The sequence below is a fragment of the Alosa alosa genome, chromosome 13 (assembly GCF_017589495.1).
Source record: "Alosa alosa isolate M-15738 ecotype Scorff River chromosome 13, AALO_Geno_1.1, whole genome shotgun sequence".
Taxonomy (NCBI): domain Eukaryota; kingdom Metazoa; phylum Chordata; class Actinopteri; order Clupeiformes; family Clupeidae; genus Alosa; species Alosa alosa.
Window position 1 is genome coordinate 10,389,708 of NC_063201.1, and position 13,201 is coordinate 10,402,908.

The 13,201-nt window shown below is 41.4% G+C and overlaps 1 protein-coding gene across 3 annotated transcripts in view; it reads left to right on the forward strand.

Moving 5' to 3' along the window:
* Positions 1–6,554, forward strand: part of slc6a3 (solute carrier family 6 member 3) — a 25,652-nt gene extending 19,098 nt beyond the window's left edge. For all 3 annotated transcript variants that reach the window (XM_048261461.1, XM_048261462.1, XM_048261463.1), the window contains exons 9-15: positions 1,408–1,520; positions 1,817–1,945; positions 2,146–2,245; positions 3,488–3,588; positions 4,233–4,400; positions 5,952–6,023; positions 6,136–6,554. In XM_048261461.1, the coding sequence (XP_048117418.1) occupies positions 1,408–1,520; positions 1,817–1,945; positions 2,146–2,245; positions 3,488–3,588; positions 4,233–4,400; positions 5,952–6,023; positions 6,136–6,159 (707 nt within the window). In that variant the 3' untranslated portion in view covers positions 6,160–6,554. The remainder of the gene's footprint in view (positions 1–1,407; positions 1,521–1,816; positions 1,946–2,145; positions 2,246–3,487; positions 3,589–4,232; positions 4,401–5,951; positions 6,024–6,135) is intronic.
* The last annotated feature ends 6,647 nt before the right edge of the window (positions 6,555–13,201 follow it).

Consider the following 13,201-nt stretch of genomic DNA (forward strand, 5'->3'; position numbering starts at 1 on the left):
AATGCATAAAATAGAATAATAAGATACATAAAAAGATACAACAATTTTTCACCATGCGCTGCACTTTTATTAAACCTTGCACCCAGGGGTGTGGCAATTAACGACATAAGGTGTGGTCTGGCGCATGATCTAAAAATCACTATCTTACACCCTCTAAAAATCATAAATAAAACTGGTCTATAGCGAAAGGTACATATAAAGATACACTGTCACGAGATGTAAGCAGCAACTCCTCTGCAGGATAAATATCCTTAGGATTTTTATTCAGTCATTTGAACATTATTGGGGTAAGTGTTGCTTTTTTCAAGGTATGTTTTCGTTGGTAACCCCTTGTCAGTCAATAGTGAAAGTAATTAACTGTGTAGAACTGTTCTGAACTGTTCTGACCATGAGACCACGGTGAAGTTAGTTTCACTTTGCCAATGAGTTCAAATAATAGGCGAGTGCAGATGCATGTAGGCTATACTCTGCTAGTAGTCTCACAAACAGGTTTTAGTAAAGCAAGGTTTAATGGAATCCCTGTTACATACGGTCTCGCGTGCAAGCAGATTCCTTCAAATGCACCACTGACTATCAAAATAACAATGCGCTGTTTGAAGTTGCGCTGTTTGCTGTTAAAGGGAATGACAGATGTCATTCTCATTGGTTTAAATAGATGTTACGCCCACACACACCCATGACTGATTAAGAAACATAAGAAAAGCCCTTTTGTGCTCAGTACCCAGGGTTTCATCATAAAATCGCGCCCTTAAATTAGTGAATGTTTTAAATCTAGACTTAAGACCAAACTGTTCTCAGACGCTTTCTGCTAACTGTGCCGAGTTACAAATTCTGAATCTGCCTCGATAATTATTCTACTTTGTCTTTTATTACTTTTTTTACTACTTTTGCCTTTGTTTTTGCTTACTAATTATTCTTTATTTTTAAATGATTTTACCTTGTGTTTTATGTTTTCTTTTTATTATGATCTTTACCTTTTAACTATTCTTTGACTATATTGCCCTTCAATGCTTTTATTTGTTATTATCGTTTGGTTTTGTTTATGTAAAGCACATTGAATGACCTCTGTGTATGAAATGTGCTATATAAATAAACTTGACTTGACTTGACTTGACTTGAATGTGGACTGGCCACGCTTTTAATGTCTATAAACATTATGCCTCTGACTATCCATTTTTGATTGCCAAAATGCCAATATTCAAAACAACAAACTACTGGAACACATCCAACAACTTATCCTCATGCTTTGCCATACCTCCAGTTAGGCTGTTGCATCAAATGTACTGTAGCTATACATTTAACATGACATAGAGGATTCCTGTTCTTTGTTTAAGATGCTTCTTTGTCTTTTTCTTGTTTGTGTTTGCGTGTGTGTGTGTGTGTGTGTGTGTGTGTGTGTGTGGTTAGGTCCAGGTTTAGTCTTCATCATTTACCCAGAGGCCATTGCTACACTGTGGGGGTCTCCAGTATGGGCTGTGATCTTCTTCATAATGCTGGTCACTCTTGGCATTGACAGCGCTGTGAGTGGACACTCTCATACACACACACACACACACACACACACACAGAGAGAGAGAGAGAGAGAGAGAGAGACTCCCATAGCCATGTGGTTACTGCATAATGAACAATCTCTTAATTCATTCATGTCAATGTCTTGTCAATCACAACTGACTTTTCAGCATAGACATGATACTTTGTGTATTTATTGCTGTATATATATATATATATACTGTATATTGTAACACAGTCATGATGTATTCATCTTAGTGTATGAGGACTGTGACCGTGACCAGCATTGTATGTGTTTCCTCTGCAGATGGGCGGTATGGAGTCGGTGATCACTGGCCTGATAGACGAGTTCAAGTGTCTCCACAAACACAGAGAGCTCTTCACACTCTTCATTGTCATCTCTACCTTCCTCATCTCCCTACTCTGTGTGACCAACGTGAGACCCTTGTGAAACCGTGTTAAGGCCTTTAAACCTTGCACATTAAACCTTGTGATTTAGCATACAGACTGTGCATAATTCAATACAAAATGTTTTTAGCTAAAAATGATTGTTTTATAACCCTAAACCCTTTCCATCACCCCACCACCCCCCCCCCCACCCTCCTCCCAACCCTGGATGTTCTTCTGTCTTGTTAGGGTGGCATCTATGTTTTTACTTTGTTGGATCACTATGCTGCTGGAACCTCCATCCTGTTCGGGGTGTTGATTGAAGCTATCGGCATCTCCTGGCTCTACGGTGAGTGGCCCAACGGAGAAACCAACCTGCATGCACACACACACTGAGAGCATATTAGGACCTGAGATGAGCAATTGGCTGAACTCTGCCTGGTGTCTAATAGTGGATATTCCTCCTCCTTGGGTGGTGTTTATACACTCTCTCTGTCCTGAAACTGGAACAGCTGAGATTCCAGCTGAGACAGCTGAGTTTTATTGCGAGAGCTTCCATTCCTGTTGGTAGCTATATATATATAGAGAGAGTGTGTGTGTGTGTGTGTGTGTGTGTGTGTGTGTGTGTGTGTGTGTGTGTGTGTGTGTGTGTGTGTGTTCCCTTTTGGCATCATGGTTGTGTGATTGCTTTCGAGCATGTGTGAGCACCTCTTTCGAGCATGTGCATCACACCTTTGGTCTTAAACGGGAATAACACTGAAGGGAATTACTATTTTAACAATAAAGGTGCCTTACAGTGTGTGTTATTGTGTCTTTTTGGATGTATACCGGTGCCTCTTCTTTTTTTTCTTTGGGCACCTCACTGGTGCCTTGAACCTTTCATCACGTACTCAGATACATGACTAAGTGTTACTATACAGTTTACCGCATGCATTACCAGAGCTGTGAAACGCTTCTATAATTATTTGCCACTAGTGTGCATGTGAGTTTGGCTGTGGTATCACAGTTAAAGAAAACTGCAGTTTATCGGAGTTGAACTCTCCAGAAGGTTTGGGCAGGTGACAGGGTCTTGACGGACTCTCGACCTGAACTTCAGCAAGTTCTCAGAACCGCGGGGAGTGGGTGAAACTGAAGGGGACACTAGACCTCCGGGGGAGGGCAAAGGTCACATACTCTGTGCCCCCTCCATGAGGGTGTGACCCCTGTAGGGTCACTCAGCTCCCGTGGCATTTTCCCAGCATGCATTTGTGCTTTGATCTTGCTGCTCATGAGAAACCTCTGAACCCACAATCATGCCTGATCCTCATTGCTGAGTATGATGGGAGCCTCACGGGCACCCTGTGTGTGTGTGTGTGTGTGTGTGTGTGTGTGTGTGTGTGTGTGTGTGTGTGTGTGTGTGTGTGTGTGTGTGTGTGTGTGTGTGAGAGAGAGAGAGGGAGAGAGAGAGATGGGAGTGTGGAGCTCTTCATCCATAAAACAAGCCTCTTGCTGTGAGCACTCAAATCTAAACATCAAAGCTTTGCAAAAATTGAGAGCTCTGTTTGTCCGAGTGCTGCTCCTTAAAATAACTTAAGATGTGTGTTCTCTGAAGGTGTGGATCGCTTCAGCGATGACATCGAGGAGATGATCGGACAGAGGCCTGGACTCTACTGGAGAATGTGCTGGAAGTTTGTCAGTCCCTGTTTCCTGCTGGTAGGACACTTTTAGAACATCATCCCCTTTAGAATTATAAGGTTCTATGTACATTCTGAGTAGTTCTGAGAAATTGAGCTTCAAAGTTTTAGAATTCAATAGAGTTATACTGATAAGTGGAGCAAACCTCTTTAGATATAATGTCCAAAAATGCATACTACTACAAGAAACACCTCACCTCACCTTCTTAAGGTGTCACAGAATGAGAATATGTCAATAACTCAATTTTGACAAAAATGTATCTACATGTCTCTACTTTCTCAAAAAGCTTTAAAAAATTGTAGTGTGCTATCAGTTTACAACCATTTAGTCTTAATCATGCCCAAATCTGAGTTTACTGAGTTGGGATCTGTGCAGTCTGTAAAAATGGGAGAGCTCCAGACTGTTCAGTGGTCACAGACTCATCAGCCAATTACTGTCAGTGACCACTGACTAACCAGTGCTTAGTGCAAGGTGTTAGAGGCTCTGGCCAAAAGTAACCATTCCCTGGACCACCCCCTGGTGGCACTAGCTAGTAGTTTTTAAATGGTGACTGGTTTGAACGCTTTGAACAACTGTTTCCGTATGCATTTTAAACACCCAATTACCCCACTTGCTATAATCCTGTGCTGAATGATGTATCCCTTCTGTCTAATCTGTCCCAGTTCATGGTGGTGGTGAGCTTTGCCACGTTCAACCCTCCTAAGTACGACACCTATGTGTTCCCGGTGTGGGCCAACGTGGTTGGCTGGTGCCTGGCCATCTCCTCCATGACCATGGTGCCCCTCTACGCCATCTACAAGTTATGCTCACTGCAAGGCAGCTTCTGCGATGTGAGTGTCTGGGTTTTTGTAGCTCAGCTGATGGAGGGAGATTCTTAAAGGTCCTGATTCCAAGCAAATACTACATGAATACATGTTACTGAGTTATATGTATCTGGAAAACTAGGGGACACCAAACAGTGTATGTGTTGGTGTGATTTGATGTAGATTACATAGGGTTAGGTTTAGGCAGGGACTTTGTAATGAGGATACACAACACTCAAAGAATCTCCCATAGAAATGTATGGGGTTAGTTTGTAACGCAAACATGGCAGTTGTCTAAACATATTCCGCCCCTTCGGCCGCCAAAAGTTGACGTGAATACATCGTGCCAATCATGTGTTGTGATCTCGAAGTTGGAGCGAGTTTGGTGTGTCGTGATTCATGAAGCACTGTGCACGCACAGTTCTACCCAAAATAGATGCCCGATAAGTGCCCAAAAAGCGTTACAATATGCCTGCCGGACTTGCCTAAAAGGACTGGTTTAGGTTTCTGGGTGATATTGTTAGACGTGCAGCAAGAGAAACCTGAGTTTGCGTAACCTGCGTAGATACATTTGTTGGAGAAGTGTGGTCAGTGTTTTTTCCTGATTATGTCGGGACAATGATGATCAGATGAATCTGATTGAAAGCCAAAGATTCGAGAGTGAATTGAAACTGTCATGTAAAAGAGTTCCAGAGATGTGTCACTCACAGACAACCAGGATTCTGAATTTCAGCATCTAATAAATGTCATAACACTAATGATCATCACTAGGGGCAGCTGTGTCCAGTCCCTGACTGGTAGGAAAAATGTGGGTGGGTGCAGTGATTGAACACCACTCTCCCATGTCCACACCCATGGCTGAGGTGCCCTTCAGCGAGCTAACCCTCAACTGGTCGCCAGGGCACCACTGCAATGGCTGCACAAACTGGATGAATGGGTCAAACACAGCGGAAGAATTTCCCTTGGGATTAAAGGGACACCTGGCAACGTTTTTGTGTTAATTACTCATCTTCGTAAATCAGTATATCATTAAATGACTCAAATGACTCATGAGTCATGAAGACTCTCTCGCCCGCCCCTACTGCCTGTAGGAAGAATATCCTGCTTGCAAGTTCAGTGTATCGTACCCGCCAACCGAAGCAGGATCAGTTTACATCCTGCATCCACAGCACAGAGGCAGGCTAACTAAACGCTGGCGATTGTTGCAAACGTGTGTATAATGGCAGAGCTGGCGAAGAAGCAGCGAAAACCCTTGACGGAAGATGCAAAGAAAAGGAAAAGAGCTTCAGACCGAGTGAGAGGGAGTTTCGTAGAGAAAAAGTATCAGGCTTGCCTGGTGTCCCTTTAAAAAACAAATATCTGTCTGTCTGTCTGTCTGTCTAAATGTTGGTCTAAATGTCTGTAAATGTCAAAGTTCATTTACAGTCAAAATGGTATGAACAGATTGTACATAACTTAGACTTTATTTACAAATATTTAGATATTTACTTACAGATAGATTATACATGTTATTGTCACCTATCATGTCATTATCTGATTTTATTTCATTGATACTGACATGACTGTGTCTGCTTACAGAGACTGGCATATGCCATCACCCCAGAAACAGAACATCACTTGGTAGAACGTGGTGAAGTACGGCAGTATACGGTAAGTCTGTACTGTGTACAGTGTTATAATTTGTAATCTGTAAAGTTCAATAGATTGTTACAGTATGGCTGATGTTCACATAAAAGTCCCTCGTGCTTCTGACTTTATGCAGCTCCATCACTGGCTTGTGGTTTGAGTCGCGCCAATCAAAGGGAGGTAGACAGCACAGCAACCAATCAGCAAGCTCACTGCTGGAAAAATCTGTGGACGTGTCAACCAAGCTGTCAAGAAATAAATCCATAGAAACTAGTCATGTTTTCTCTCTTGTGATTGGGTATGTGGCTGTGCCGTGTGGTTGGCCGTCTGTCGCTCTCAATCTAAACTCGATATCCAATGACTGTTAAACAATGTCTATGTTGTTCCCCCAGTACTTGTGTGTGTGTTTGTTTTTTTTGTTTATATTTAATTATTTAATGACCTCAGTGGTAGATTGCAGCTGAGACAAATTGATTTCTGAGATGTGCTTGAAATGTCACTGGCAAATCTGTTCCGCAAAAAAATTAATAAAAAAGACACAGCGCGCAAATAGCAAACAAACATAGCATAGATCCAGCCAGAACTACAATTAAGGGAGCAACCAATCAGGGTGACTCTCTCTGTAAGAGGCGGCATTGTCTGGGTTTTCTGATTCATTTGAAATTATCCTGAAGAACTCAGATATAAGATGGCATTGAAATGGATCATCTGGACTTCATCTGGCTTAGATGTGGCTGGGATTTGGCTTTGATGTGGCTGGGATTTGGCTTAGATGTGGCTGGGATTTGATGGTGATCCATCAGAACTAGATTCATAGCCATTCCCAAAATGAGCTCCAAGTCAAACATTTCTAAATGAATCAGAACACATAAAATGGCCTATTCTAACCATAGCAGGGAATCCTTAACATACTACACCCCTGCACACATGTACAGTACACACACACACACACACACACACACAGACACCTTATATGTGACTGCAGGCTAGTAAGAATCTCAACTGGTTATAACAGTATTAATGACTGCTATATCATTGGCAGCACCCCTACACTCTTCCCTGTCAGTAGGACCCCCATCTTATTCATACCACTCCACAAAACTCTATCAGCTTAAACTGAAACCAAAGACTTGAGATGAGCAGAATTGACGACTGCACAGCTTTGAGTGGGTTTTCCTGTTTCCTGCAATGCTTTCTAGTGTGTGTTTCCTAGATCATCATACTTGCTGTGAGGTTGCTTTTCTGTGCCTGTACAAGCTTTTGAATATGTTTCTGGAGGGGACGCTGTGGGTGTAAGCTTGTGATATATTTGTTTATCTGGTATGAAAAAAATCTGAAATCTTGTATGCTTGTCTCAGTTGAGAGGGTCCATGCAGATGTAAGCCCATTTGGCAGGAAGATGTGGGCGTGCTTTGTAGGAAAATGACATAGATCAGTAAAATGACAACAGTCACTTGGCCAAAACCGCAAGCATGAGACACACACAGAGAACCAGCTGTGCGGAGCTTAGATGATGATGGGTTTCTTAGTTGACAGTCTGTCTTAGATGTCCAAAAGCAACCCTCCCTACAGTACACCCCCCTCGCCACCCTTTTACACCTGTTGTGGTGGATCAAAGTGGCTGATAAGATACTCAACATGATGTCCTTTCTTAGAAAAATCATTTGACATGAGTGTAATCATGTGACCTTAAACCACGTTTGTCTCATTATATGGAGTCTAGCTAATTTCCCTGTGTTAGAGCTGATATGAAGTTGAGCAGGATGAGATTACTTATAATGACATTACTACAACAAGTAACAAGAGAGGTGACATCACACAACACTACAACACGTTTCAGGAGAGGTGACATCACAGAATTCTGAGATGCACTTGGCATTGATGGTGCAAGCATAGAATTTTGGTGACTAAGTACAATAGAGTAAACATGACATACACCACTGTCTGTGTTATATCAGAGTTTTGATAACATCCTGATTCACTGTAAGGATGTGCTCTAGGACTGAATTATAAATGGTCAGCTATGTATGGTATGTATGAAAAATCAGTTTATCTTTTTTTGTGATGCATTGCTAGAAAAGGCATGTAGAGTGCACACAGGAAAACCCATTCACTGTTAATGATCATGGAAACAGATCACACCCATTGCAGTACATTTAGGCATAACATACATTCAAATTTATTTTAATATACTATATTTTAATAGTTTGAAAGTCTTTGTCCAACTCCCCACTCCACCCCACAAACCCCCCACAAAGAGCCAGTTTTTAAAAAAATGATTATATCCTTGACATTTTGCTGAAATGAGATAAAATAAAATGGATACTGCAATTATTTTGACTGTTTTGTACAGACACTCTTCCTAATCTTTATGCCATAACATAATTTCCTATAATAGTCTATAAAAATAATGTAAAGCGTTGTGTACATTTGTGTGATTCAGTTCTGTCCATGTGCTTTGAGAGTAAGCATTCTGTGAAATTTCCTCAAAATGTCCTTCTTACCTCAATCTTGTAACCCTCCAGGTCTTACTAGAGGGCATCATTGCTAATTTGATAATATTTTGTCTGTGTAAATGTCTCTATGTATATATAAAGTGATGTGCAATTGAAATCCACTGCCATATAAGCTAAGACTGTAAGCTAAGACTAGCTATTTATGTCATTCATTATGGTATGTAGGCTATCTCGTATTTGGAAAAGTTTGTTCGTGTATATCAGTGAAGTATTTGTATTTGTGTATAATATTTTACTGGTTTGATATATTGGTTTGCACAGTGTTTATTTATTTTTTTTGAGAATACAGATTATATCTCAATAAAAAACATTAATAAATGGTATGAGACTTCTGTGTTATCTTCTATGTAGCCTAATTCCCTGCCTCTCCTGTGCCCAGTGCCTTATTTTCTTCCACAGGACGCCTGGGTGGAGGTTATCTCTTTCCCTCTAATCTTACACACAAACACATCACCAGCAGCTGCCTAGTGAGGACACTTCCATTGAAATTAACACCAGGTAGCATTTAATTAGCTCTTACCCTACAACTGAATTAAAGTTTGGCCCTTCTCTTTAGACAACTTGAATTAAAGTTTGGCCCTTCTCTTACATCCTTACACCAGAAGACTTTAACAAAATGCGGGTAAAAGCTAGTCTGACGTCGTCATACTCAAATTCTAGTCAGAATATCTGAGTCTGATACTGCTCCATTGGGATGGGATTATGGGGCGTTTTTCAACCGATACAGGGGGTGAATCCTGTAGGAAGAACACCCAAACCATCCTTCTTCTCCACAATTGTCTTAACATTGTTTTCTGGTCGTTTTGCACTGTCAATATCTTCTACAACAGACGAGATGGCGAAATCTAAATGTCTAACTTCTAGCAACAGCGTTTTTGTTAAGGAGAACCGGGATGAATGAAACACTTTGTAGCCTAATTAAACATAATTTACAAAGACATCGTACCATACTGAAAGCTAATATTTTGTCACTGGCAACCTACTGTACATCTGTCCTCTGTCAAACACAGTTGCATTTTCAGCTCTGAACAAAACCGTTCAGGAGTTCTTCTGGTCCGAACCGCTCTGGTTCGGGCATAGTTGCTCCACAACGGAGCAAGTCCAGACCGAACTTCCCAACCTCAAATGTTGTGGGCGGGGCTAAGTTCGGCTGGCATCCAGGCTAGGTAAAAGCTTGAGTAAAGCTTGATTGGGGTAGCCTAGAAATCTAGACACACCCTAGCGGCAGCAAATGTATTTGTAAATGTAAATGTAATTTGCTGCCCGGGCTAGTCTAGCAACTCTCAGGCTTGCGAGCTGGAAAAATGTAACTTCGATAGGGCCAATCACATCATGTATAGAGACGTTAGGCGGGCTTAATATAATGATTGATGGCAGAGTTGCAACGATTTGGCTTGAATTCCCTGCTACTTGAAAACAAAGAAGATGGATGTTGCTGTTGGCGAACAGCGTGACACGAGTTAAGCTTTTTTTAAGTTGGCTAGCCAACTAGCTCCGCTGGTGGGAAAACGCATGGGACTCATAACGCTGTCCTATTACGTGGGAATTTGAAAGACAACCGATTATCCCGCCCCTCGGACTGAGCACTGCCAACGGTGAGCACCCAGACCCTATTTTAATGTGGGTCTGGCTCGTCAGGCTATAATTGGGGGGGCAGTTAAAAGAATCTTTCAAGAATATTTCCCAAATCTTGTCAAGGTCTTCTGGTGTATGGTTAGCATCAGATGAAGACTATAATATTACTCTGCCCCAACTAAGTTACTGTTGTGTTACTTGTGAGAGTGTGTATGAACAATGGCAACAGAAGTACAATAACTCTACTGTAACTTACATTATAATATGTGTACAAAAGTTTTAGGCAAATGTTACCACTATAATTTATTGAAAGATATCACCCAGGATTAGGATAGATAGGATAGGACATAAGAAGATCAGGCTGGCTAACTTTGTCTATGTTCATTTGAAATCAAAATCAACAACCTGTGTCCTGACCTTCACAATGAACTCAATGGTTCTTGGGTCCTAATTGCATTGATTGCATTTCATAGAACTCACACAAGTGATTGCATCTGCTTACATCCTCTCTGAACACACTACTTCTTCAACACTAGACCTACCCAATCATTTTCTTAACCAACCCTCCATTGCAACATAGTGGATAAGTAAACATAGCTGTAAACCCAATTTACTTTTGTTTATTCTCTCCCTAAGTGTACAACCTAGAGGTCTCCTGAAGGTAACCATCTCTCAGTAAACTGCTCAGTAAGGAGTTAACTAAAGACAATCTCTTGAAAACCTGAGGAGAAGGCTGTTAATATTTTGGCTGTAACTGTGACTGATGTTTAATAGATCTCTCTTCTGGGAAAGGTTTCAATGGACAACATTCTTTCATATTCATAAAGTCTGTTCATTAGTTTTAATTGGGCTTGCCAGAAATATTCAAACGATGCATGAATCAATATAAAGTTGAGAGTTGAGAATCAATATAGAGTTGAGATGCATTGTGTGGTTGTCATAGTGATTCATGTCAGCTGTGTGAGAACTCAGAAGAACATGTCATCAGGGGACATTATCTCTCTGTGGAAAACCACCCTTTTCCTGTCTAGGTGATCATCACACAGGTATCCATGAATGACTCTGCCTGCTTGAGGGCAGGATGGAGTCCTCCACATTCCCACAATGCCTCTCTCAACCCCTCCCACAGCCATGGCAACACTCATTCCATTGCGAACCTGGGAAGTTTTCAGTTTAGACTCTTTGAATAAACCTTGTGAGATCTTGGCCTTTTTGTCAATGGTGTCATTTGTCCTGTCTGGGGAGTTCCCTCTGTCTTGTGTGTACTTCCTGCTGTTTGGAGTATAGTTCTTCTTGTCTGTGGAGTCGTACTTCCTGTCTTGTGTGTCATTCCTCCTGTTTTGAAGATAGCTCTTCCTGTCTGTGGAGTAGTCTCCCGGGTAGTTTTTTTCCGTCTGGGGATGAATTCTTCCTCTTACAGAATGAAATCTCCAGGCTAGCCTGGTCCTCAGGTAGGATGGGACCTGAATTAGAGACATCGAGTGTAAATGACCATGGAGAAATTTGTGTGTGTCCAATGCTTGTGTATGCAGAATAAATAACAGGAAAATATGACATAATCACACCCAAGATTATAATATCTAATACATAACCCAGAGCAATGCAAAGTGTCCACACAGCACAATGATTTTTTTAATGTCTGTTAAATGCAAAGCCAAGTTCAACTAAACATATGTAAAAAGACATAGATAAATCAGGTAACCAGAAATATATCACATATAGTATATAAATATATAGTATAAAGTATGTACTGTACAAATAAGTTTCCTTTACTACACTGTATGGCCTCTCTTTCAACAACCCTTGATGCATTGTGTGCACTTGAGTGTGTGTGTGTGTGTGTGTGTGTGTGTGTGTGTGTGTGTGTGTGTGTGTTAGTTATCCATCTTCAGACACAAATCTGCATCATGAATTATGCCAGCAACATCCATCATGACACTTTACAGGTGTGTGTGTGTGTGTGTGTGTGTGTGTGTGTGTGACCTGAGCGCAGGTGGTGAGCAGCATCTTACAGAACACACACATCTGCATGAGAACACGAGCGGGACCTCTCTACAATCTGCTCACTATTTATGTTCACATGTATACTCTCTCTCTCTCTCTCTCTCTTACTCACTCTCTCTCTCTCACACATACACAAATACCTGGCCACACACAACAGACAGGTGCCCAGAAACACATATAGACAGAGACAATCAGTGAGCACACAAAGAAAAGCATCAGATAGTCAGAACTCACACACAAACACACATTAATCACTGAGCACAAAAGGCAGCCATTTTGCAAGCCTACAGTGGCCTGTGAGTAAACAGTCTGCTAATCTTTACGCAGCTCTCCGTTGGCCAGCAGACTGACAGCCAGAGACTGCACCCTACTACAGGCTCAACTCAAAACCGTCTGCTAATATGGCAGAATCTATGAGGCCACAACATGCAAGGACTGAGGAAAGGGTGTGTGTGTGTGTGTGTGTGTGTGTGTGTGTGTGTGTGTGTGTGTGTGTGTGTGTGTGTGTGTGTGTGTGTGTGTGTGTGGTGTGTGTGTGTTTCTAACTGCAAAGTGTCACTCTGGTGAGAGATGGATACATGTGTTAATGGTTAATGGGAACAAGCCCTCAAAACAGACACCCATCAGTCAGACAGGGCAAAAACAACTCAGCGTAACCATTTACACATCATGGCTCTCAAAACCTTGATCATATCAAGGAAGAACAGCATAACATGAACATCATCATCATCATCAATCATCATCATCATAGCAATCTTCATCACTACTGTCTCTGCCTCCCTCAAAAGTGTATAAGATTTGAAGCAGCAGACGATTTCGTTCACACGCCATCGTCATCATCATAATGTGGAATAGACGTATTGTCACTGAGACACTCGGTCGACACGGCGTCCCCTTAGAATTATAAGGTTCTATCTATGTTCCGAGTAGTTCTGATATATTGAGCTTCAAAGTTTTAGAATTCCATAGAGTTATGCTGATAAGTGGAACAAACCTCTTTAGATATAATGTCCAAAAATGCATACAACTACAAGAAACACCTCACCTCATCTTTTTAAGGTGTCAGAAAATAAAAATAGGTCAATAACTAAATTTTGACAAAAATGT